This window comes from Ceraceosorus guamensis (assembly GCF_003144195.1).
Source record: "Ceraceosorus guamensis strain MCA 4658 unplaced genomic scaffold IE81scaffold_70, whole genome shotgun sequence".
In the NCBI taxonomy this organism is placed as follows: Eukaryota; Fungi; Basidiomycota; class Exobasidiomycetes; order Ceraceosorales; family Ceraceosoraceae; genus Ceraceosorus; species Ceraceosorus guamensis.
Window position 1 is genome coordinate 22753 of NW_020290065.1, and position 24509 is coordinate 47261.

A 24509-nucleotide genomic window follows, 5' to 3' on the forward strand; every position below is an offset into this window, starting at 1 on the left:
CGCGTGTAGGTACTTGAAATTGTGAGTAACAGTTGATGAATCACGACTAATCACGAATCTGAATCATGAATGCGAGTGAGACGTGTGCGCCCATCGGCAATCACGTGCGCACACACGCACACCACCAATTCTGGGGACCTGCATGCATGTTCGTGATTGACGATTGTGATTGGATGCGCATGCTGGTTGGTACTCGTTAATTGCAAGCAGGCAAGGCAGCCGCTCCACTTCCCCAAACCTCACCACCACTCACCACCCATCACTCACCACTCCATTCCTGTTCATTTCGATCATCTCCACACGACTACACTCGATTCTCGTCCACATCATCCTGCTCTAGCATCAGCTTGCACGATCGGAATCAGACTTTGGGCAGCACACCATCGCGCAGGATGGATCAGGATGTGGTCCGCAGGTGGTTGAGGCAAGTCAGCAGCTTGGTGAGTGTATTTGGTAGCCATTTGCGTGGCATGGCACCACGAAAAAAACATGTCGTCTGACCCAGCTGCCTACTCGCTGGCCAAACAGTATCCCAACGCCTCTCGAATCTACACCGACGTAGATGCGCTGCTGCTTCATCAACCCTCCTTGCGTCCAAGCACGTCCGAATACATTTCAGACGTAGGTCAGGCTTCCCTCTTGCTCAACCTGAAAGGCACAATTCCCATCCTATTCAAAGGTCAAACGTATCACATTCCCCTCATCATTTGGATTCCTAGAGCGTATCCTAGGGAAGCTCCTTTGGTCTTTGTAACGCCGACGAGGGATATGCTCGTCAGAAAGGGCGAACATGTGGATCTGAGCGGAAAGACTTCGGGCGAGTGGCTGAGCATGTGGGAGAAGAAGTGGGAGGTGAGTTGATCGAGCAAGCGAGAGAGAGAGAGAGAGAGAGAGAGAGAGTAAGCACGCGCGCGGGACGACCAGATGGCTGTTTCGGTGAACGCGTGTGCGGACATCGGTGAATGTATGCGGGTGGACTCGGCCCACGCTGGCTCACTCGATCACCGCTCCCACTCTCCTCCGAAGGCCTGCAATTTGGTCAACATGGTACAATCTCTGCAACAACAATTTGGACAAATGCCACCCGTGTATGCTCGACCCGCATCAGAGGCGCATCAAGCGAGTCGGAGCGGGACCGGGACAGCATTAGAGAGCGGAGAAGCTTCTTCTAGTCGAAATTCTCCATCGACGTCCGACTTTTTCCGATCCTCTCCTGCTCCCTACGCATCTCCTGCCACGACTATTGCCGCATCTTCATCGGCCTCTGGCTCGCGAGAAGAAAGTCGAGCACCTGCCAGACCTCCCAAACCCGATGCTGACTCGGGATACGCATCGAGGGACCCTGCCTCATTTGTATCCGCTACGGGTACGACCCAATCGCACAGATGGTCTGCTTCGTACGCACCACAAACTCAGCTCCCTGCTCGACCAAATGTGACGTCGCCTTTGAGCACGAATAGACCTGCTTCTTTTCACGCGAGCGACGCCGCTCCTCCGTCTTTTAGTCCTGCCCATCCATACTCGTCGCCGCGAGCGCACCCACGCCCGCACGAGCACATCTCATCGACAGGTGCGCCGCCTCATCCAAGTTCGACTGGTCCAGCACAGCAAGCGGATGGGAGGAGAGCGTCGAGCGGGAGAGAGATACCTGCTTCGCATGCGCATTTTTCGCCTTCGTACCACCACCCCGCTCAGAGCGCAGCGGAGGCTGCGAGGATCGGGCCATATGATGCTGGACAACAGTCACAAGCGCATCATGCATATCAGCAAGCGCAGCAGGGAAGAGCAGATAGCACAGGTAGCAGTGCACCTCCGCCTTTGCCGCCACACGCACCTCATCAGTATGGCACTCCGGGCGCAGGACGAGGCGACACCTTGAAGCAGCCCAATGCCGATTCGTACGTCGCTGCAGGCGCAAATGGAGTCGCACCTCCCTTACCCCCCAATCCCGAGCTGCTCTCATTACGTCAAGCGCTGCACTCCAAACTTTCCTTGCACATCACCACCGAGCTCAACAACTCTTTGCAGCGCAAAGCCCAATTGGAAATGCTCCTTGCGGATCTGCAAAGGGGCGCTCCTGCCATTCACGACGAGATGGAGAGGTTGAGAGCGGTTAGGGATGTGGTCAGGAGCACTTTGAGCGGATTACAGGAGAGCAGGGATAGGACCGTTGCTAGGACCCTGGAGGTGGAGAAACGACCTGCGGTGCATGAGGAGGAGATCGTTTGCGCTACTAGTATTGTGGGCAACCAGTGAGTCGTGTTGGCCGTTGGCAACGATCAGGGGGCGGTGCTACCTGTCAGTTGGAGCTGCCGATGCGTCTGGTGACCAAGGCAGAGACGATCTCAAAGAAAAGATGCGTCGCGTGGGCATCTCTCGTCATCTCCCGTCTCCCGAATCTGCCATTACGCTTCGCTGCTTCGCCTTCTGACGCCGGCGCCGAAATTCCCCGCACGCCTTTTGCCTCCGCATGATTAGATTGCTCAATTTGACAGCGGACGATAATGCGATAGAAGATACGCTGTATCATCTGGGCAGAGCATTGGGAGCGGGAACGGAACAACTGGACTTGGACAAGTACCTCAAACAGACGCGCTTCTTGGCGCGCGAACAATTCTTCAAGAGGGCGTTGGCGGGCAGGATCTGTACGAGTATGGGGTGGGAATGATGACGAGCTAAAAGTTCTAGGGGTGGGAAGAGAGGAGGAGGCGCGAGAGAGAGAGGGGGGGGAAAGATTTAGGGATGGGGAAGAAGGGGCGCAAAGAGCGGTGCAGCGCGCGTAGAGGCAAGAGTGACCGAGGGCGGGCTGGTGTGTTGGGCTGTTCTGTGCGCTACGCTACATTCCGCACCATTTGGCGATGAGCAACCCCGCCCTGCATGAACCAACCTTTGCCCGAAGCTTTTTTCATTTTTGAGACGCCAGTGAGAGGGAGGACAATATTTCCTCTTGTGACTGTGCATTCAGGATCAGACTCCCATGCAAGCACTGCGCTTTCACTGCAGCATGGATAAGCTCAGCTGGAAAGTCCTTTCTGAAAGAGATTTACAAAAAAAAACAACAGAGTCCTGCGCATCATGGGTGTTCCAAAGTGGTGTGACCTGCTGGCTGGGCTGCAGGACTTGACCCAAAAAACAACATGATTGCGGGCGGGGCATTCAAGCACTTGCTTGGCCTTGGAGCGAGAAATTAGAGCTGAATGAATGCCCTTGGTAACCAGCGGGCATGAACACTCGAGGCGATTTTTACTGTGAAGAGGCGATCGAGCGATTTGCTGGGCGATTCAAGATTGCAAGAATCGCAGTCAGAAGCGAGCGAGCGAGCGAGCTGCTCAATTCAATCAAGAATCAACGGCGGGGCGGGCGCATCACGTGATTCGAAGGCTGTGCGTTGGGATTTTTTCCGCTGCACGGATCAATTTTGAAAAGTAGTAGTGAGTCTTGAGTGAGTGACTTTTTGAACTCGCATTTTTGCGCGCGCGTGTCGTGCAAGAATCACATCACAGCTAAGGAAAGCCCTTTGACTCAAGACTCAAGACTCAAGACTCAAGACTCAAGACTCAAGACTCAAGACTTGAATTCTTGAATTCGCGCATGCTGGAGGGATTCAAGGTTGCTCACACTCACACTCGGGGTCTGCAACTTCCATCACCCGGCACAACAGGCTACAGTACGCGATCACGCGTGGCGATTCGCAAGTCGAGGGGCATTAGCCAGCCTCGGTCGGCTCTACCTGCCACCTCATCGCCTCGCCCACACGCTTGCCATCGATCCCAGCCGCAAAACATACGGATCCAGAGAAGAGAAAGCAGACGAGTGGGAGAGCAATCAAGTCGGAAAAGTGTTGAGGAACTGGGAGCCAGTCGGAGCTTGTGTGCTGTGCTGTGCGGTGCGCGGTCGATGTTACCTTACCTGGATGAAGCTTCAAGCGCTTCCGCTCACGCTCTGCAATCGCCATTGCACCTGCAATCACCATCTGCCCATCGTACGCGCACATATCCGTAGCAGGACGAGCAAGGCATTCCTCCCTCCTTCAAATCGTCGCCTTTCAGCCTTCGGATTCGGAGCTTCTTCGGCAGGCGTAGGCGTAGGCGCACGCGCAGGCAGCAGGTTGAGCATGAGCCGTTGCTCCTCTGACCTCGCAGCTCGGGCTGAAGCTGAAGGTCAAGCTCACTCTACGCTCGCAGCTTCTCCTCGGTGCGCCTCCGCCTCCGCTTCACGCTCCACCCTGCCAAGCGGATTTGAGCGCAGCATTCACAAGCTGCATATCCGTCCGCCTGCACCAACTTCCCTATCCCACGTTCGTCCGACCCACGGCGATGATGATGATGCTCGATCTGATCTGTTCGCAAAGGGACAAGGTGGCGCCATCTCTGACGAGGTGAGACGTGCCTTTGAGCGGACGTATACTGTTTGGGCACTCGAGGTGTTGGCGAAGGATAGCGCGAGGATAGCTAGGAGCGAGAGCGTCGCTGCGTGAGTGCTACGTCGGATGAAGGGGATGAGCTGGAGCAGTGCTTGTCGGACACTTTTGGCTCATATTGTCGCTCCATGTGGACATGGACATACGCATGGTTATGGACAGGTTCGCACTCAGGGAAAAGGGAATCAAGACGATCATACCTTGTCCTCATACCGAGATGGCCACGCAGCAAGAAGGGGAAAAGGAAATACAAGCGCAACAAGAACAAAGACGACTAGTTCTGCTTTCCATGCTCGTAGACTCAGACTCCGACCCCAAGTGCGACGCCGACTCGTCATCGTCAAGGCAACCAGAGGACGTTCCGACCTCGTCCTCATTCTCGCAAGCGCCCAGCTCCCACCTTACCTCTCCCAATCAACCACAATCCTTCACGAAGCAGCAGATGGACGCGCTTCACGACTTCGTGCGCAGCACGCCCAACGTGCGGCTGACGAAGCACGAGCTGGAGATTACGTACGACTATTGGTCCGCCGATCAGGTGCTCGCGACGCTGTTACCGCGAGAATTACCAGAGGGTACTCCGACGGCATTTACTGCTGTAGGACACATCGGTGAGTCGAGAGTCTAGTCTGTACACGGTTGGTCTTTCGGGGCGGACAGTCTACGGAGCGCTTTGCCTTTGCTGCGCGGGCGGTGCGAATCGATGTAGCCCTCAGCTTGACATGCTGATTCCGAAAAGATGACTAACTTTTTTGGGGCCATGGGTGCGCAGCGCATTTGAATCTGAGAGAAGAGTACCTGCCTTATAGGTACATCATTGGACAAGCTATTCTCGATGTGAGTGAATGCAGGTGCCAAGAGCCAAGAAGAAGCGACGCATTGACAGATGCGTCGGATGCGTGGGGAAAGCCGAAGAGTCAAGAGCCCATCAGCCGCTTTGGATTTCGATTGATTGCTTTATCGTGCTCATCCCTTTCCCTGCATGCACTTTCACCTTCCCCTCGCCTCCTCACTCTTCAGAAGAACAATGGGATCAGAACGGTGGTGAATAAGCTGGATACCATCGATACTCAGTTCAGATTCTTTCAGATGGAACTTATTGCGGGGATGGAGGACTACATCGTCACAGCGGTGAGTCTTCTTCGAGGCGTGCTTGATACGGCCTCGCGCGACTCCGACGCGCAAGACGTCCTGATCTGACCTTTTCCGCCCCCCCCTGACACTGCTTTATTTCCTACGATCCTTCATCGAAAAATTTCTGCAATTCTCGGCGCGCGCGTGCCAGACGGAACAATCGTGCGATTTCACCTTTGACTTTCGAACAGTGTACTGGAACTCTCGTCTGCATTCGGAGCATGCACGAATTGTGGGACTGATGAAGCCTTGGGAAGTGCTCTGCGATGTCATGGCGGGTGTAGGACCCTTTTCGATCCCAGCAGCCAAAAAGGGCGTCTACGTCCTGTGCAACGATCTGAATCCCGCTTCGTACGAATCGCTGTGCGCCAATGTCAAGAGGAACAGGGTGGAGGGGCAGGAGGGCAAGAGGATCAGAGTGGAGAATGTGGATGGGAGAGATTTCGTGAGGCAGAGTGTGGAGAGGCTTTGGAACGAAGCTTTTGAAGGCGCACCGATCAGAGAAAAAGATAGAAGGATGTTGCTTCAGAGTCCAAATGCTGCGGCAAAGGCTGCTAGATCCGCTCGCAACGCCGCCGCCGCCGCCGCCGCCGCCGCCTTGCCCTCCTCCTCCTCAGGCGCACAACAACCCTCCAACACTGACAATCTAGCAACAACACTTGATATCCCACGCTCCTCACCCCGACGAATGGTAGATCACTACGTGCTCAATCTGCCCAGCATCGCTTTGGAATTCTTGGACGCGTTCAGAGGCGCTTGGGTAGGCTTGAAAAGGCGTATTGGACAAGAGGAGATGCAAAGGTATTTGGACCAGAAGGAAGGCGAGGGAGGGAGGAGATTGCCGAGGGTCCATGTGCATTGCTTCACCAAGGATTTGCAAAGACCTTTTGAGGATATCGTGATGGTGAGTTGCGCGCAATGGGAAACGTCGTTGACCCCATTGTTGGTGAGGGGGGCTTTGCATGAAGCCAAGGAGAGGGGGATACGCACATCTCCCTTTTTTTTTCGACTTCCCCTTTCCTGATGATGGGTCCGACGATCATCACTCGAGCATGCAACCAGGACTTGCCTAGCTCACACTCTTCCCGGCCTTTCCCCCCTCCTTTTCTCTCTCTCTCTCATTTCCTCTTCTCCTCGCCCTCTTTCAAACGTCGCCCCCCCCCTCCCCCCCCAACTTTTGCTCTTGGTCGACATCGTCATCCTTACATTCCGCGGACAGCGCGCTAATCATGCTTTGGGTCTCGAGGATCATCATCGTCTAATTGCTCCGCCTAATCCTTCGCCCGACGCGCGTCGTTCCACAACCAATCGTTCTACCACAGACATCGCCGCAACGCCGTCCCAAGCTCAGCTGCAGCAGCACTTCTCAGCGTCGCAGCCGATCAAGCTGGAGACGACAACGCAAAATAAAGCTACGGCTACGCCTACGGCTATCGCTACGCCAGGCTTGTCTCTACACTTTGTTAGGAGCGTAGCGCCGAACAAGGACATGTACTGCTTATCTTTTGACCTGACAGAACAGATCCTCCTCGATGATTCACACTGTTGTTCCAGAGCGTAATCTTATATTGTCGCTCCGAGCTTTGAAAGAGGTGTGGGGGGGCGAAGATGCTCGTGCACGAGAGGGGGGACGATACGCGATGGGGACTGAATATCGCCCAAGAGGGCCTCCACTACTCATGCAGACGCCGCCGTCCCCCCCCCCCCCCCCCCGAACATTTCAATCCGCACCCATCCTCTGCAATCCTTCCCTTCCTCCCCTCCTAAGTCTCTGAGCCAGATCCATCTCCATATCCTTTTGTCCTCTCGCACCCGCGCCCATACCATATGCCAATCTCTGCTGCTCCAAAACAAAAGTAGCCTTTCCACCCTCTTCTCCACCTCCCGCCTTTTCCCTCCTAGAAGCCAACTTTCTGCGCAGCTCTTCCTCCCTCACCAACTCGGCCTCTTCCGCAACGCGCACCCTCTCCAATTGAGAACGACGTGATGCGTTCAGCGCGCTCGCGTTGGATTGCATGGCTGCTAATTTCGCTTCTCGCTCCGACGCGGCTGGGTAAGAGGAGCGAGCGTCGAGGGGAGGAGCAGGCGCAGGCGCAGGCGCAGGACGAATCGGGGATCGAGAACGAGACCGTGCACCGTCGTGGCGCGATGGAGAGCGAGAATGTGGACGACGCGCTGAGGATGGTTGACGTCGGTCGATGAGATGGCGAGCATCTCGTCCAGACGAGGCTCGACGCTGAGTAGATGACTCTCCTTCCCGATAGCCTCCTCGATCGTACCAATCATCCCTTCGAGACCTCTCGTAATCTCGTTGATGCCTGTCTTCTCGCTCGTCCCGATGTGCACGATCCGACCGATCAGGTCGCTCGCGACGTCCACCGCGATCTTCCATTCTCCCATAGTATGCGTCCCGATCTCGAAGTCCAGACCGATCTTCCTCCCTCCTCGCATCCCTGTACCGATCACCTTCGCGCTGCCGATCCTCCTCCCTCCTTCCTTCCCTCTCTTCCTTCCTCCTTCTCTTTTCCTCTTTACGTCTTCTCCTCTCTTCCTTGCTCTCCCCTTCCGCGGGAGAACCATCTCCACCCTTAGCAGCAGCGGCAGCTTTGAGAGCTTTGAGACGTGTAGGATCTTTCAGCAGAGCTTGATATGCTGCGGCTTCTTGCGCTTTGATAGACATGAGCGGATCGTCGCGGATCTTGTTGGATACGTCTCGAGCTGCGTTGATGGACGAGCTTGGACCTGCCGGCGCACCCGATCCTGGACCCGTGCTATCATGTTTGGACACCTGCGACACAAGAGAGAGGGTACAAAAGAATATCAGATTTGCGCGGACGCACATATTCTGGGAGGGCTACCAAGGGGCAAAACATCCTCACGCATGGCCTTCCTCGCGCACTCACTCTGGCCATCTCATCCTGTTTCAAAAGTTTATCGATCCTCTTTTTGCCGAGCAGATAATCTTCCAACTCGCCAGCATTGGGTCCAGCATTGCTAGCGGGCGTAGCATACATCCAATCCAACTTTTCCACCCTCTTCTTACCACCAGCAGCTTCCTGTATGCGTTGAAGTTCCATCATCTCCCTCTCCTGATCCCTCTCCCTCTTCAGCTCTTCCAATTTGCGTCGTTCTGCTAATGCCGCCTTTTCTTGCTTCCACACTTTTTCCTGATTGGAATGCAAGAGCGGATGCCACGACTTTTTCATGTTAAGGTCACTGGGAGTGCAGAGCATGGCATAGCAGAAGGAAACAAAATTCGTCAGCCTTGAGGAGCTTCATTCCAAGACTACATCGAGAAGAGAGAGAAGCAAAAGGGGGATCGCATCAGCACGACTCACCCGCCACCCATCTTGACGAGCTTGAATCGCGAGGCGGTGAGATGTGAGCGTGGGTGATTGGTCTTGCAAAGTGAATGGAATGAATGAATGGAGCGCTTACTGCGCTGGGTACGGAACAAGACAGAAAGAAGGATGCAGGTTGCGAGAGGGAGTGGTAGCGGAAGTAGACTTCGCTTTGCTCTTGAAAGGATCGCATGTGCCCGAAAGCTTTGATGGCGATGATGATGGCGATGATGCCAGGTTGCCATGCTTGTTATGCCGCGCCGTGACCCACGCACGCATGCACGCACGCACGCACGCACGCACACAACAGCATGACATATGCGCCCCACTCATGCGAAGACTCACTCAGCACGAGTCACGAGTCGCGAGTGCGATGCCCTGACAAGCATCACACGAGCCACGCCGCACGCCCTCCACGTGGATGCGCGGTGAGGCGGGCTGATGCAGCTGCTGCCCTGACATGCGCGCGTGCAGCGATGTGCACGCATGATGCACATGCACGCACCATCCCAGTTATCATCTTTCACACCTCATCTCACCTCACCTCATCCCATCCTACCGCTCCTCAGTCATTTCAACCCTCACAATCTGCTTCCTACACCCACATTTCTGATTTGTATCGCGCCAATCGCACGCTACACTTGGAACTCACAAGGGGACAGCGGCTTGCTTGCAGTATACACCTTAGCCGGCCGAGTCGAGTCATTCTCCACTTCGAGCACAACCTCATCGCTCCACTTTAGCTCACATCCCTTTCAGCTTGGTCTGCCCTATCAGGCAACTCTCACTTTGGCAGGACAACTCTTCGTCCGCAGCTATCGATCACAAGTGTAGGTGTCAACGTGGAATCGAATAGCAGCGTCGTAAACGAGGTTATCGGATAGCGTTCGCAGTCGATCCAGTGTCACTCGGCCACAAGATGGTGAGTGGGAGCAGCCTCGCTTCCAATTCAAAGCACATCTTCCATGCATTGCTGTATGCTGAGCATGTATGCTGAACACTTCGTTCGCCTCTCTCCTGCTCCTCAGTCCACGCCTTCCAAGCGACGCTTGATTCGGGACTTTAAGCGTCTATCCACCGATCCGCCGGGGGGTATAAGCGGAGCGCCCTGCGCAGATAACCTACTGATCTGGAACGCCGTCATTTTTGGTCCTCCCGAAACTCCGTTCGAAGATGGAACGTTCAAACTGGTCTTGACATTCGACGAATCTTATCCCAACAAACCTCCGACGGTGAAATTCTTGAGCAGAATGTTTCATCCCAATGTGTATGCCAATGGGGAACTTTGTCTGGACATCTTGCAGAACAGATGGAGCCCTACTTATGATGTGGCGGCTATACTCACTAGCATACAAAGCTTGCTGCACGATCCTAATCCCAACAGGTGAGCTGTCAAGTGGGGCTTCATGAGGTTTGGGGTGCGGGGGTGTGGGGGAAGGAGCTCGTGAGGCGAAAGCTGCTCAGCGCTACGTGGCAGTGGCAAATCTCCAATGGCAAAGCCGCAAGTCGGCAGTCTTTCTTTGCCTGCACAGTGCTCGAGAGGCTTTTGCAGCGTGCTCCTGCCCCACTTACTGACTCGTCCTTCTTATGTTTGACTCTCACGGAATTGTCCACAGTCCAGCAAATGCGGAAGCAGCACAGCTCTATCGAGAGAACATGAAGGAGTACGTACGAAGGGTGAAGGCGACGGTCGAAGAATCTTGGATGGACGAAGGAGAAGGAGTTTCGGATGCTGCGCCTGGAGCGAGCGGTGGGTCAGGAGGATCAGGAGGAGCGACTGCTGGGGAGAATGCTAGTGACGCATAGCTGTAGCATTAGCTCGGCTCCCGAGCAACTCATTGCATGCGCAAGTCCGGGTCGCACAAGCGGATGCACATACCGAGTCAAGCGTCAATTTCGACCAATCTTCAAGCGCAAAGCTAAGTCTCGGAGTCGGAATCAGAACCAGCGTCAGAGTCAGAGTCGTGGTCAGAGCCATGTACAGAGTCAAGACATGATCCTCACCTATCAGCCAGAGCCAGCGCATCCAGCAGCACCAACATCGACTCCGACACCAACATCGATCTCGATCTACCTGTACACCAGTCCTCAGCTACGCTCACTCTCCATCTTTCTCATTGCCCGCCGCTCACCCCGTGAACGCACTACAGAAGTGCTCATTACAAGCCAGAGCGGTCTGCGCAAACAAAGCTCGCTCGTCGAAGATTCCTGATCTCCAAGCATGACTCTGTTCTACAGCCTCTCAATCGATATAGTCTTAATTTTCAAACTCTGTAGCGCGCAAGAAAGCCGAATGGGGTAACGCTTTCTTCCCTCGTGTGGAGGGTATGGGTGGCAAGGCAGCTTCTTGAAAGGGCACAAATTTCTGTACACTTGTGAGCCGGTACTGGGAGGTCATACGGCTAGTCACGGTGCTCTTCGACGAAATGACTAATCGCTCGTGGGGAGTGCTACATACGTAAGATGGAGCAGGAGCTGAAGCTGGCCTTGATCCGTCGGAGTGCGTTTTCCTGCTCCACCTTTCCTTCTCTCTGCCCTGGCCACTTTCCTGCTTTTTGCATTGCTCGAAGCTAGACAGATTTGTGCTTGCTTTGGCTCGGGCTCGACGCCCGGATTGGCAAGCAGCACGAACGTTGACCTGCCTCCGCATGCTCATCGCATTCATGGCTGGATCGTGACGCACACTCATCGATGCGCACCCGTCTTTGCGTCATATCAGATGCCGTAGTCAGAAGCTTTGTGCGGTCACATTTGCGTCGTCAGGCTCGCCAGGGGAGTCGGAGTGTCGTGAGGCGTAAGCCAACCGCTGTGGAACTCCTTGATGCCCGTGATGCGTGATTGCCACCTTGTCGTGTGGCTGCGTCGGACCAGTCGCACGTGCACAGCCAGAGAAAGAAGTCTCAATGTTGCTCTTGCCACTTGAGCCATATCCATCAGATGCGCCGAGCTAGTGACCTTGTCAGTCGGAATGAACAACACTTTGCGCTTCTTTTTCCCCGCTTGTGATCAAATGTGGACTGAATGACCGAACCGATTGACTGGATGGATGCGCAGCCATGACGTCGATAGCTTCTCGAGATCTGATGGGCGCCTTCATTAAGTGGACCGTGTCGGTCTTGACGAATACTTGCCTCATTCTGATCGTTTAGTCCATTCGTGTATCCGTATCAGATGGACACCGGCATCTATTGGACACCTTGCCAGTTCCTGTCGGTCACTGTACCTTGAGTCGATGGATCAAGAGCAGCTGTGTAGAGGTGCTAGAGGCGCGTCTTTTCGTGAGTTTCGTGCTTGACCTATACGCGCGACAAGGAAAGCCTCGCAAAGTCCATTCTTTTCTTTAGCGGTACAAAAGGGCTGCTAGAAGCACCGTTGAGAAGGATGGATGTGGCCGACATGAATGCCCAACGAACTGACCTGCTTCAAGCGCTCCCTCGCGAAATTTCGACGAGATGCGTGCCAAAGACCTGCCCAGCGGAGCCTCGGCTGATGACGCCTCCATTCCACTCACGCGCATACAGCAAGCCTACATCATCGGTCGAAGCGTTTCGCTGAACAATCTCTCTGCCGTGCCATGCCAAATCTACCAGCAGCTGGAATTGCGCACCCCAGACATTCGAGGATTGGGCGCTGCTCCTTTTCAAAATGCGCAAGAGATGCTCATTGCTCGTCACGAGGCGCTTCGAACGAAGATCGATGTGGAGAGTATGCGACAGCGTATCCTTGCCGTCGACGCCGTCGTTCCTCCCAACATCGGCTACTCTGACTTGTGCGACCTCTGCCCGGCATCGCAAGACCAAGCTCTAAAAGTGAGTTGGGGACGGTGGGTCTGGCCAAACGATGCATTCATTGTTCGAGATAGCACTGACTGACCTCCCTTCTTCCACCTTTCCTGCACAGGTCACTCGACGAAGGATGCAACACAAAGTCTTCCCGCTGGACACGGCGCCCATGTTCGAGGCTCACCTGGACGTCATCAATCAAGACAAAGCAGTGCTACACGTTTGTGCCGATCTTATCATTCTCGGTAAGGGGCCTTCTGGTGCAGCTGCCTCTGATCTACGGTCTCAAAGAAACTGCTCTGTTTTTTCCCCATCCAGACTTCGTTTCCCTTGCGATACTGCTGGAAGAGTTGACCCACCTGTTGAGGGGCAGAACTGACCGCCTGGCCCCGAATCCGCCCAGCCTGCGCGAGTGCATGGTAGCGGTGACGAAGCCCGCTGCGCGCTGCATTCTGCACAGACGCCAGCCAGAACTGGAAGAGCTTGACTCGACACCTCACTCTTCGCCAGTCTTGCCCCGGCGAGAGAAGACCGTGGTGCTAGAGACAAAAGCCGACTTTTGCCGCCTTCAACAATACTGGTCCGCGGAGCAATTCGACGAGCTGAAATCGACGTGTCGTAAGCATGGAGCACGACCCTCCGCTGCTCTCATCGGCGTGTACGCTTCGATCTTGCAACGCTGGAAAGGCACGTTCGAAGCCTTTTCGATCGGTCTGACCACGTCCATGCGTGACATGTTGCCATTAGAAGCGAGAGAGACCGTCGTCGGCAACTTCACCAGCTCTGTGAGCGTATCAGTGGAGCCAAGTGCTGGGCAGTCCTTTAGCGCGCTCGTGCAGGCTATCTCGAAGGATCTCGAGCGGCTTTCGAGCAGAGAGGACAAATGTGCCTCCGCATACCCTTCGTCTGCCCCTGCATACATCTTCACAGGTCTCCTCGGCTCGACAAGAGGTTCGCAAAGAATGCCCATGGGGCTCGGAGCTCGCTCGCAGCAAGGCTACAGCTCCACCCCAGGCGTCGTCATCGATTTTCAAGCCATTCGAAATCCGACGGACGGTGGAGTGCTCCTGCGCTGGGACGTGCGTCGAGAAGCTCATCCCGAGGGTATGCTGGAGGGTATGTTCGAGGCCTTTGTGGGAGCTGCGGCGAGCATTCTGAGCGGTGACGCTTGGGCTCGACCATTAGAGATCGACATCGAGGCCCAACTTTTCACGAGACGCCAAGCGAACAAGACAGCAGCTGACCTGTCTTTGCCCATTAAAATCGAAAACGCCTTTCTGCAATACGCGCTCGCTGATCCGGAGCGTATCGCCGTCGAAGAGTTCGAGGGCGAAAGTGTCTCCTACGGTCAATTGAGGAGCGCTGCTGAGCGCATTGCATCCCACGTTCGCCTGCTCGTGCTCAAGCGTCCAGACCAAAAAGCTCGCGTGGGTCTGCTTATGGGCAGAAGCTGGCGCCAAGCCGCTGCAGTGTATGGTTGCCTCCACGCAGGAGCCAGCTTCGTTCCTCTGAGCACAGCCTGGCCCGACAGACGCCTGAAGCACGTCTTGGACGATGCGCGCGCATTAGCCGTCATCATGCACGGCTCATTCGACAGAACACGCGTGGAGAGTGTCCTGGGTGGGCGGGAATGGTTGTCGGTGGAGCACATGCTTTCTCAGCCACCTTCTACGGAGCTTTCGAACGACGTTTCTGGTCAGCGGCTCGACCAGACCGATGAGGCTTACATCCTTTATGTGAGTCGTGCGATGCCAGACAGCACCATGTTGCTCACCTACACCTCACACCGATGCAGACAAGCGGCTCTACTGGTCTACCAAAAGGCGTCGTGCTCTCAGTACGTTCTGACGCGTCTTGTCTGGCAGCTCTATTCCTGACCACTGCACCACTTTGCAGCATCGAGCGGTGCTAAACACATGCTACGACGTGTTTAAGCGCTGCGAGATCGGCGCGAAAGATGCCGTGCTGGCTGTTGCCGATTTGACTTTCGATCTGAGCATCTTCGATCTGTCGATTTTGTGCATCGGGGCAAAGCTAATCATGCTGCCTGAAAAAATTTGCCGCGATCCTCAATGCTGGGGACGTGCCGTGACGGATCATGGCGTCACCGTATGGAACAGCGTGCCCTCGTGAGTATGCAGGACTGTGCTTCCTGGTTATGGGCACCAAGACTGAAATCTGCGTTGGTAGTGCTGTCCAGATGCTCCTGCTGGACAAGAGCAATCAAGCAGCCGTCCAAAAGCTGAGGGTCTGCTTGCTGAGCGGCGATGTAGTTCAGACTTCCCTACTTTGCAGACTGCGATCCGTAAGCGAGGATCTCGACATATGGACACTGGGCGGAGCAACGGAAGCGGCCATCTGGTCCATTGCGCAGCCGTGTGGCACCGCTGCAGATGCTAGCAGTCTCGTACGGGTGCCTTATGGAGTGCCCTTGTCCAATCAAAGATGGTACTGCGTCCAGAGCATCGATCCTTGGATCGAATCGCCCACCTGGGTGACAGGTGAGCTGCTCATTGCCGGAGACGGCCTAGCACAAGGCTACACGGACGAGCAAGAGACGCGCAAAAAGTTTGTGCAGCACCCTTCGACCGACGAGCGTCTGTTTTGCACAGGCGATCTTGGTCGATACTTGCCGAACGGCCAACTAGAAATTTTTGGAAGAAGAGACGACCAGATCAAGACGGACGGTGGACGACGAGTGTCGATGGGCGAGATCGAATACGCTTTGATTTGCTGTAAAGGCGTCGAAGCAGCGGTCGCAGTGCAGCTTGACTCTCGAGCCTTGGCTGTCTGTGTAGTGTTCAGCAACGCTTGCCAGGAGAAAGAGAGCAAGAGCTTGCCACGCTCAAAGTGCTCGGACCTCTCTGTTTGCGAGCCGATGCAGAGGTCGTACCTGCAAGAAGCGTGCAAAGCGCTTCTGCCCGCATACATGCTTCCTCGACACTTTTTCAGCGCTCTGAGTTTCCCAGTGACTGCGAACGGCAAGATAGATCGTAGAGCAGTAAAGCAGGCCACTGAAGCCTTGTTGAAGAGCAACGCGTCCGGCTTGAGCCCAAAAGAAGAGCAGCAGGGAAAAGACACGATGGACATCGAATCTCTAGTCATTTGCAGCTTTGCTCGCATTCTCGGCCTGAACAAGCAGCAAGTCGCGGCCACTTCTGACTTTTTCGAGCTTGGCGGATCGAGCATGCAAGCGGTTCAGGTTGTTCTGGATTTGCAAAGGTGAGCGTAGAGCGCGGGGCACGCTCTGCATGGCCATACCGACAAGTACGGCTGATGCGCGACCGCTTTCCCGGCGTCTAGATCGTACACTCTGCGAGCGGACTATGCGGATCTGTTTCAGGTCAGTGTGCGATGCGCCGCGACCATAGGCTTCCAGCTGTTACGTGTATGCGCTGACGCTCCAACCGACGCGCTGTGGATGAACAGAACCCGACTGCAAGACACATCGCATCTCGTTGTTCGCCTCTCTCTGTACGAGGTGCATGAGCGAATGCCATGCAGCTCCTTCTCTGAGCGCTAAGCTCGCTGGGCAAGCCTGCAAATGCCAATGAGACCCCACTGCATGCTGCTACGAGTAAGAGTCGGCCAACAACGAATGTAAAAATCGATGCGCCCGCTTCTTTCGTTCCTCGTCATGTTCTTTTGCTCTCTCGTCCTGAAGCCAGAGATTGAATTGCCAGTGGCCGATGTGTTCACGCATCATGGCAGATACTTGATCACTTGAACCGGATTGCTTGATTCGGTTGGACTGAATGGGTTGTTGGATGCTGGATGAAATCCAAGACTCGCGAGTCTAACGTGACTTCTCCTCACTTCCGACCTTTGAAAGCCTTCCGGGGCCATGCATGACCACAAGTCCGCTCAAATCACGTGCAACACAAATCGATCTCGAGACCGCGCGCGCGCGCGTCTCGCAAGACCTTCAAAGCGCAAACGCTGCAGAGGGCATGGAAACCTCCACATGCACCAGGCGTTTCTCTCTTCTAGCTTTCACTCGTGGACTTGACTCTCACGTGAGTACAGCGGCGGCATGGTGCATGCAGATGCTTCCGCGCTCGATCTTGCAGCCATGCCAGCCCCCGCCCCCATCCCGACGCGTGCGAGAACCAACACGTTGCGGCCATGGCATGCATGCGAGATCGATGGAGGCAGGGGGCTCGAGTCTCGAGTGAAGAGTTGCGGCGCCAGAGAAATCGAGAATCAGAAAAAGTTATCCTCTCACACGGATGTGGGTCAAAGACACGACCGGCCTGGCCTGGCCTGAAAGGTCAATCGTTGTTTGAAAGGCGCGAATTTTGTTGAAAGGGGCAGCACCTCTCTTGCCTTTTTTTCTTTTGACCTACACCCAATTTGATTCACACTGATCAGATCCGTGAATCGAGAATTGAATGTCCAGATGTACTTTGTCAGCGTACTTTACAAGGACAGCATCTACCGTGCAGAGTATGGAGTCATCTGACGTCTTCTGCTCGAGTCACCAGTCGTCCCAACGGGTCTACACGAAGACACAACAACAGATCTAGAAGAGAATCATCATGGTCGCAACCTGCGCCTTGACCGTGTCGCAGACGGAATGGGCGACGCATACATGTTGTTCTTTCCTTCCTGTTGTCTGGCTGCGCGACACTCGTGACTTCCTTCTTTCTACCTTACGTTAAATACCGTAAGCAGCCCTAAGCTAGCTTGACCTCGTACGAGTGAAGCGTGAATGATTGAATGCGCGCCGCCGGGGGGGCAGCTCCGTCAAGGCGACCGACCGACCGACCGACCGCCTTTGCTGCTGGCGGCGGCGCGTTGCACTCGCGACAGCCATGCATATAGCAGCGGCGGGCGCTGCTCGATCGCAGCATCTGCCTGCGCTGTCAAAGATTTGAAGTCACGAGTGCAATTTTAAAATCAAGTCGTGAGTGTTGGTTGGTCGGATGAGGGGCGAGCGGATCGAGGCACGCGCGAGTCTGTCCTGCATATATGCTGCCACGCGCGCGCGATTCAATTATAGGCCAGGCCATATATATATATAGCTCGGCTGCATTCAAGATTCGCAATCACGAATTTAAATGTGCGTTTTTGCTTGCTTTTATTGCTTGCCGCCTTGATTGCCTGCCTGCCATTCCACAGGTGCGTGCGTGCGTGCGTGCGTGCGTGCGTGCGCGTGCAACGAACGGCATGATGCAGGCTGCGCCTGCTGTGCGTGCGCTGTGATGATGATTCTTCGCAGAGAGTCGGTCGAGTGTAGGTGTGCGTTCGGTTAGCAGCGCTTCACATATCCGCCCAGCAGCAGCAGCAGCAGCAGGTAGGGATGAGGTGAGGCACAGGCAAAGGAAGTATTCACAATGCGCGATTCGCACGCACGCACAGCGATCTGCCTTCCACCCCAGCTACACCTCGACACACTAAACGTCAGAGGGTAACGCTTCAACACTTGAGCACAGCACCACTCCCTCTTTGCTCTTCAATCTCTTGCGCATCATCGCCGCAACGAGATTCAAGAAGAAGGGACGAAAAGGATAAAGTAAAGAAAGAAGAAAAAAAAAAAAAGAAGGAGCGCTCAACTGCAACATCAGCACTTTCCTTTCCCCCCCTCCTTCACACCGAATTTTCCTTCTTTCTCACTCTTTCTTCCGCAACAAACAAAGCAGCCAGCAAGCTGAGCGCTACCTTCAAAGCATAGTCCAGCTTGATCCCGGTCTCTCGTTGCTCAGCCTTTGCTCTCGTCGCCTTTACGCCAGCCAGCCAGCCAGCCAGCCAGCCAGCCAGTCAACGTCCCATTAAGGGCCCTCGAAGCACACGGGTCCAAGCGCTGCTGATCCTTGCTGCTCTGTACCAACGGCTACGTCTCACGTGTATTCCTGCCTCCAGCAAGCACCTGACTTCATCCACATGATATCCTAAACCCTTGTCCCTGACAACCGCTTCACCTTAGAAAACGCTTCTGCTGCGCTGTAATCGCCTTGGTATTAGTACCCGCCTTTCAATTCCCTCGCGAAGCATACAACAGTGCATCCTGCTCCCAGCTTTTTGGGCTTTTGGTACGCCCGCATCCTCAGCACCACCTGCTATAGCAAGACGCTCAGCCACGCTGCGTCGTGGAGGTCCGCTTATTGGTGAGTCTTCTGCGTAGCTCAGAGCTGGCCGAGGAAGGCACCGCCCCCGCGCACCTGCTTACGCTGCAAGCACCTTGTTCGATGTCAGTTTCTGGCGCCGACCAGCTCAACTCTTCTCCCGCTTGTACATCATAACGATCCATCTTGGGTAAGCGTATTGCAGCATCTTCTTGCATGTCTTGGACGTAGCGTCACGCCAACTTTGTCATTCATCAAAGCTACCTGTCTGTAGCTCCAAGCACTTGTCTTCTACTTCTTCGAGCGGCAAGATGGAAGGCGGCGAATCGCGCATATCTGCTTCAGCGGCTCAGACTCGGCAAGAGGCCACACATGCAGGTGTGGCCACCACAACGGACCCAGCGAGCTTTCAGGGGACGTCGACACGCAACGAACAATCTCTAGCTCGCTCAGGCGGGCAAGGAGCAGGTGACGAGGCTGTGTCGACCGATGTGAGGAGCATCCATTCGGTGAGTCATTACATGCGGTGCATCGTCCTTGACCCGCGATCCTCCGCAGCCCAGACGAGTCGCTACATCAGCGCAGCTTCGCTCACCAACCTCTTTTCTACTCCCAATTTTCGCAGGAAATCGACCGCAAACGGCTGGAGTTCGAACAGCAACGTGCTGCTCAGCGTCTTGCCTTTGAGCAGCAAATGCAGCTCCTGGAACGAAAGCAACGCGAGGAAGAAGCCAGCTTGATGAGCGGTAGCAAGGGTCCGCTGGACTCGGTCGCAGGCAACCAAGCAGTGCCTCATGTTTCTGCACCTAGCACACCACCTGGCAACGCTTCGAGTCAGACGAGCGCTTCTTCGACGCTGAGATCAAAAACGACCAATTCTTCGCCTCGGCCCACCTCCATGTTGGGTGCTGCTAGCTCTGCGAAAGACCCAATCTCCTTTCGCGCTCAACTCGGCGACATGAGCGATACTCAGCCAGAGGAAGGCTTGAACGGTAGCAACGTTCCTGGCTTGCCGCCCCCTTCGACAGCTCGATCCGTCCCATCTTCTCGACGCATCAGCGCTGGGCCAGAAGCTGTCTCGTCGACCGATCGGCGCGCCTTGGGCTCCGCATCTGGCGATCTCGCTCATGCCTTTGAACGCCTATCTGTCGGAAGCCACCGCAATGTCAGTCAAGTGCGCGCTCAGCTTGCTCAAGAAGCCGGCACATTGAACAGTGCGCCCAACGCTCCTGCCAACCACCAGCACGCGCCTGGCAGCAACCGACCCGTCGCACCTCATGTCCTTCAACGAGCCTTGACGCGCAGCGGGAGCGGCAGTGGAGCCGAAAATGGAGAGTCTGGCTTTACGCCAGTGTTCAATGAGCGCTTCTTGTTCGACGACGAAGCGTTGGAGGCGGACGACTCGGCCTTTGTGCGCAAGTACAACCTCAAGGAGGAAGACGATGACTTTCCGGTGCTGATCAGGCGTGATAGCTATCCAGGCATGGTGCGTAATCTTCCTTTGTGCATGTGTATAGTCGTTGCGGAGGGTTGTCTGACCTGCGCGCTCCTCGGTTCGCTCCCCATCATAGCTTTCGGCTTCTTCTGCTGCGCTTGATCTCGCACCTCTCGCTCAAGCTCCAAGATCGCACCGCGGTGCTGGTGGCGCGATCGGCGAAGCTCAGCTGTCAGAGTGGCCTCAGTACGCCGGTCATAGCGAGACCGTTCACCAACATCATGCGCCTCCCCATAGTGCCGGTTTGGTCAACGATCGCAGGGGACGCTCGGAGCGCAACTCGCCGCAATTTGGACCCATTGCTGGTCCCAGACTGCCCTCTGGTGCCGCGAGCTTGGGTCCGACTGGCCAACGCGCAGCTAGCGCCAATCAGGTCGCTGGGAATGCTCAGCCTCACCACTTGTCCCAGCAGCTGGGCGCAGCGGCTGTTCGAGGAGACGATGAGCGCTCACAGGGCAGCCACTCTACCAATTCGCCAAGCCGCAACGGCTCTTCGCAGCTCAGCGCCAGACCGCCGACGCAAGCGCCAAGCGACGTTACAGAGCAATCCTCCAACATGTCCAACTCTTTCCGCTCTGGTGACGTGGCCCTCAAGCCAACGAATGATCTCGCAGCTGGTCCTCCATCGCGCTCTCGCCTCTCAGCTGGCCCCGACGCTGATTCCATCAGCTCGTTCCCTAGCTTTGCCCTGGCTGAGAGCATGAAGCCGCAAGCGAATCCCAATTCCCTCGTCGGAGGCGCTCGTGCCACCACTCCCAACCGATTTGGTCCGTATGGTAGTGGCGGGCCGTCCGCAAACGGGTTCGAAACGAAACCACGCCCCTCTTCGGGCTTCTTTGAAGCTTTCAATCCTCCCAGCGCTCTTGGATCAACCCAGTCTGACATTTTCAGCCGAACCCCTGTCACCAATCAACAGCAGCACGGCGGCCACTTTGGCATTGGCCTCGATGGTGATCCACTGCTTGGTCTGGCAGGTGCGCAATCGGCCCAACAGCGCAAGAGTGAGCTGGACGTCAACACTCCGCTGGAACAGCTTCACGGTGAGATCTTTGCGCTATGCAAAGATCAGCACGGCTGCCGATATCTGCAAAAGAAGCTCGAAGAAGGCCTGCCCACGTATCGCGATATGATCTTTGCCGAGACGTTCAAGCACTTTACCGAACTGATGACGGATCCGTTTGGAAATTATCTGTGTCAAAAGATGCTAGAATACTGCACGGACGATCAGCGCAACTTGATCGTTGAGAGCGTCTCCTCCGAGCTGGTCACCATCTCGTTGAATATGCACGGCACGCGAGCTGTGCAAAAGATGATCGACTTCTTGTCCACGCCTCGCCAGATCAGAAGCATCATCGGAGCGCTGACGATGAATGTCGTCACCCTCATCAAGGACTTGAACGGCAACCACGTCATTCAAAAGTGCCTCAACCGACTTGGAGCGGAGGATGATCAGTTCATCTACAATGCTGTGGCCGCACATTGCGTCGAGGTGGCTACCCATCGCCATGGCTGCTGCGTTCTGCAGCGCTGCATTGACCACGCTTCGGAAACGCAGAGAATGCAGCTGGTCACCGAGATCACCTTCAACGCCTTGACGTTGGTGCAGGATCCTTTTGGCAATTACGTCGTCCAGTACATTCTGGATCTCAACGACCCGCGCTACAGCGATGCGGTGGTTCAACAATTCATCGGCAACGTCTGCTTGCTCTCGGTGCAAAAGTTCAGCAGCAACGTGATGGAAAAGTGCATTCGCGTATCCAATGCCAGCCTTCGCAAGCAACTGATCGACGAGCTGCTCAATCGTGCTCGATTGGAAAAGCTTTTGCGCGACTCCTTTGGCAATTACGTCGTGCAGACCAGCTTGGACTACGCGGAGCCGCTGCAGAGGGTCGCGCTGGTGGATTGCATCAGACCCATCTTGCCCGTCATTCGCAACACGCCTTACGGCAAGCGCATTCAGAGCAAGCTGCAGCGCGACAATCTCGATTTCGGCCCGCCGATGGGTGGCATGGGCCATCATCACATGGGCCCTGGAATGGGAGGCATGAATGGTCGTGGAGGCATGCCTGGCATGCCGTACGCCCTGCTCCAGGCCGCTCAGCAACAGCAGCAGCTTCAAGCCATTGCTGCCATGGGCAATCAGCGTCAGGGACAAGCGAACGGGTACGGCATGGACGGAATGAGCCCCATGATGGGCTACCCGAATGGAGGCCAGAGCCATGGTATGAATTACCAGCAGAACGGCATGGGCATGGGCGCCGGCGTTTCACCTGGTCAGATGAGCGGCGGCGGCGAGATGTCTCTTCAACAGGGCGTTTCGTATGGCGCTCCCCAGCAGCACATGTACAGAGGGAACAACAACGTGCCCCAGTACCCCGGCGCGCCTCAAGGGCTTGGACGGCAGATGGCACCGCCTTCCCACGTGGCACAGAACAACGTCGCTAGTGGTGGTGGTCCACCACCGCGTCAAGGACCGTTTGCTGGCGCGCAGACCCAGGCCTATCGAGGCGGTTATGGCGGGCGCCAACAGGCGCCTCCTCCACCTCAAGTCCACGGAGCTCACACTCACCCTTTTGCCCCCAACAATTTCGCCTCGGGCAACAAGACCGCTTATGGTGGTGCTAGTCCAGCAATCGGCATGCCTAGCGGAACGGTTGCTTATCTGGGCAATGGCTATCCTTACTGAGTCAGCTGAGCCCCCTGCCGAACAAGCCGAGTCACACCCTTTCCTCGCAACTTTTGCCCCTCTCTCTTCTGTACAAAGTCGACAGCACATTCCCCGTTGTTTTGTTTTGTTTTTTTTTTTTTGTTTTTTCCCCTTTGAGTCTCGATACTTTATACTATAGTCGGTCCCCTTTTTTTTTTTTGCTCGGGGCCCTACTCGGCCACCCCCTTTGTCTTGTTTCTACTTTTTCGCGTCGGCCTATTCTACACTCGCGATGCTTTGCGTCGCATCTCCACCTCACTTTACATGCCCTCAACACCCTCCTCGCTCTCCATTCCCCTGTGTTTCCTGTAAATCCCCCCCCCTCACCCTTTCCCCCCTTTTCACTCTCTCTCGCCACCCTCTTACCCCCCCACACCCCCCCACACCCACATCTGCATGTGTATCAAGACGAAATTCAAATCTCCACAAGCAATGCTAGAAGGGCCCCCCAACGTTGCGCTCTTCCCGTCGTGTGCGTGCGTGTGCGTGCGTGCGTGCAATTCTCTCCCCTTCTCTTCCTTCTCTTCTCTCGTGCGCTGCCATGCATGCAGCCTTTCTAGCCCGCTCGCTCAACCTACAACATGTCGAACAGAGCATGCATCGATCAACATTCGGATATGCGAAGGCGTGAAAGAGTAAACGAGCGGTGCAAAGTTCGAGTCGAGTTGAGAAAGAGAGAGAGAGAGAGTGGGGGGGGATAGCAAATTTCGCGAAAGAAAAGGAGAGATGGTGTTTGGTATATTTTAAAAAAAGATGTGGGCACGGGCAAAGTAGGGGATGTCGCGGGTATTGGGGCAAATTGGAATAAGGGTCGGAAACGGGAAGCGAGAATCGAGAGACTGGGGGGCCGGGGCAATGGGGATAAGAGTTAGGCGCAAATGCGAGGCAGCAACGGTCAGGATTTGCGGGCGGAGCTGGGGGGGGGAGGAGGAGGAGGGGGACTTTTTGGAGCGAGTGGGACAAGTAAATGCTGGACGGTGAGGAAAAGGGGGCAAAGGATAGCTCATGCTTGCTAGCTCCACCAACCGCTATCGTCCTGCTCGATATTGCGTCCACTGACCCCCGATGCGGATCGCGTTTTGATCTGGTGATCCGAAGCGGAGTGGAAGCTGGCATCGGCACGATAGTCGTCCGTAGACGCGGGCGCGTTCACCGATGCCCAAGTACTAGCCATCGTACCTCCCGGTGCTTGCGAAGAGCCAGACTCGTCGCTGCTCCACATCGTAAAGGATTTGATCGGTCCGTGCATCGTGCGCAGAGGTCCAGACCCGGCGTTGCCATTCAAGCTCGCCGAGGCAGGTCCGCTGCTGCGCTCTGCCAACTGACCGCGAAGCTGCGCAGCTTCTTCTCGCGCTTCGGCTAGCTCCCGTTGCGCTGCTTCCAGCTCTTCTCGCGTCACCAGCGTGGCCTGCATCGATACGAGCTCCGCTTCTATCTCGGCAAACCTGGCATGGTACCCAGATACCTCCTCGCGTGCCCGCTGTCGCATAGGCAATTGCAGACGCAGATGTGAGCGTCGAATCAGACCCGCACAGCTTTGCTTCTGGTCGCAAAGGCTACACACA

General features: G+C 55.5%; 7 protein-coding genes across 7 annotated transcripts; 5 read left to right on the forward strand and 2 right to left on the reverse strand.

The window, feature by feature from the left end:
* Positions 1-243: 243 nt before the first annotated feature.
* On the forward strand, positions 244-2747 carry IE81DRAFT_325644 (UEV-domain-containing protein). The gene is made up of 4 exons (XM_025514587.1): positions 244-440; positions 529-852; positions 1027-2252; positions 2479-2747. Exons 1-4 carry the CDS (start codon positions 393-395, stop codon positions 2666-2668), a joined length of 1788 nt encoding a protein of 595 aa, XP_025367509.1. The 5' UTR covers positions 244-392; the 3' UTR covers positions 2669-2747.
* Positions 2748-4114: 1367 nt separating this feature from the next.
* Positions 4115-7115, forward strand: IE81DRAFT_349324 (hypothetical protein; the record flags this gene model as incomplete). The annotated part of the gene is made up of 6 exons (XM_025516377.1): positions 4115-4473; positions 4583-5031; positions 5193-5257; positions 5441-5551; positions 5706-6458; positions 6774-7115. 6 exons carry the CDS (start codon positions 4115-4117, stop codon positions 7113-7115), a joined length of 2079 nt encoding a protein of 692 aa, XP_025367510.1.
* Positions 7116-7267: 152 nt separating this feature from the next.
* Positions 7268-9117, reverse strand: IE81DRAFT_325648 (hypothetical protein). Its single transcript, XM_025514588.1, has 3 exons — positions 8893-9117; positions 8458-8770; positions 7268-8342 (listed from the first exon to the last, which is right to left on the reverse strand). Exons 1-3 carry the CDS (start codon positions 8901-8903, stop codon positions 7275-7277), a joined length of 1392 nt encoding a protein of 463 aa, XP_025367511.1. The 5' UTR covers positions 8904-9117; the 3' UTR covers positions 7268-7274.
* Positions 9118-9422: 305 nt separating this feature from the next.
* IE81DRAFT_325649 (hypothetical protein) lies at positions 9423-11153 on the forward strand. The gene is made up of 3 exons (XM_025514589.1): positions 9423-9817; positions 9924-10279; positions 10512-11153. Exons 1-3 carry the CDS (start codon positions 9815-9817, stop codon positions 10699-10701), a joined length of 549 nt encoding a protein of 182 aa, XP_025367512.1. The 5' UTR covers positions 9423-9814; the 3' UTR covers positions 10702-11153.
* Positions 11154-12347: 1194 nt separating this feature from the next.
* Positions 12348-16442, forward strand: IE81DRAFT_342770 (acetyl-CoA synthetase-like protein; the record flags this gene model as incomplete). Its single annotated transcript, XM_025515714.1, has 8 exons — positions 12348-12704; positions 12796-12922; positions 12996-14413; positions 14473-14514; positions 14574-14806; positions 14868-15899; positions 15981-16020; positions 16049-16442. The coding sequence occupies 8 exons, from the start codon at positions 12348-12350 to the stop codon at positions 16100-16102; spliced, it is 3303 nt and encodes a 1100-aa protein (XP_025367513.1). The 3' UTR covers positions 16103-16442.
* Positions 16443-19053: 2611 nt separating this feature from the next.
* On the forward strand, positions 19054-22923 carry IE81DRAFT_349328 (hypothetical protein; the record flags this gene model as incomplete). The annotated part of the gene is made up of 3 exons (XM_025516378.1): positions 19054-19251; positions 19368-20228; positions 20314-22923. 3 exons carry the CDS (start codon positions 19054-19056, stop codon positions 22921-22923), a joined length of 3669 nt encoding a protein of 1222 aa, XP_025367514.1.
* A 228-nt stretch (positions 22924-23151) lies between these two features.
* Positions 23152-24508, reverse strand: IE81DRAFT_231805 (hypothetical protein). The gene has a single exon (XM_025511124.1). The coding sequence runs from the start codon at positions 24058-24060 to the stop codon at positions 23380-23382; it is 681 nt and encodes a 226-aa protein (XP_025367515.1). The 5' UTR covers positions 24061-24508; the 3' UTR covers positions 23152-23379.
* Position 24509: the final 1 nt, after the last annotated feature.

Excerpts from the sequence above, each read along its gene's own strand:
- IE81DRAFT_325644 (XM_025514587.1), top strand. The coding sequence starts at position 393 with ATGGATCAGGATGTGGTCCGCAGGTGGTTGAGGCAAGTCAGCAGCTTG. Across the intron at positions 441-528 it reads TGAGGCAAGTCAGCAGCTTG|TATCCCAACGCCTCTCGAAT; the intron begins GTGAGTGTATTT and ends CTGGCCAAACAG. Across the intron at positions 2,253-2,478 it reads ACTAGTATTGTGGGCAACCA|ATTGCTCAATTTGACAGCGG; the intron begins GTGAGTCGTGTT and ends CCGCATGATTAG.
- IE81DRAFT_231805 (XM_025511124.1), bottom strand. The coding sequence starts at position 24,060 with ATGCCAGCTTCCACTCCGCTTCGGATCACCAGATCAAAACGCGATCCG.
- IE81DRAFT_325648 (XM_025514588.1), bottom strand. Across the intron at positions 8,343-8,457 it reads AACAGGATGAGATGGCCAGA|GTGTCCAAACATGATAGCAC; the intron begins GTGAGTGCGCGA and ends CTTGTGTCGCAG.
- IE81DRAFT_325649 (XM_025514589.1), top strand. Across the intron at positions 10,280-10,511 it reads CACGATCCTAATCCCAACAG|TCCAGCAAATGCGGAAGCAG; the intron begins GTGAGCTGTCAA and ends AATTGTCCACAG.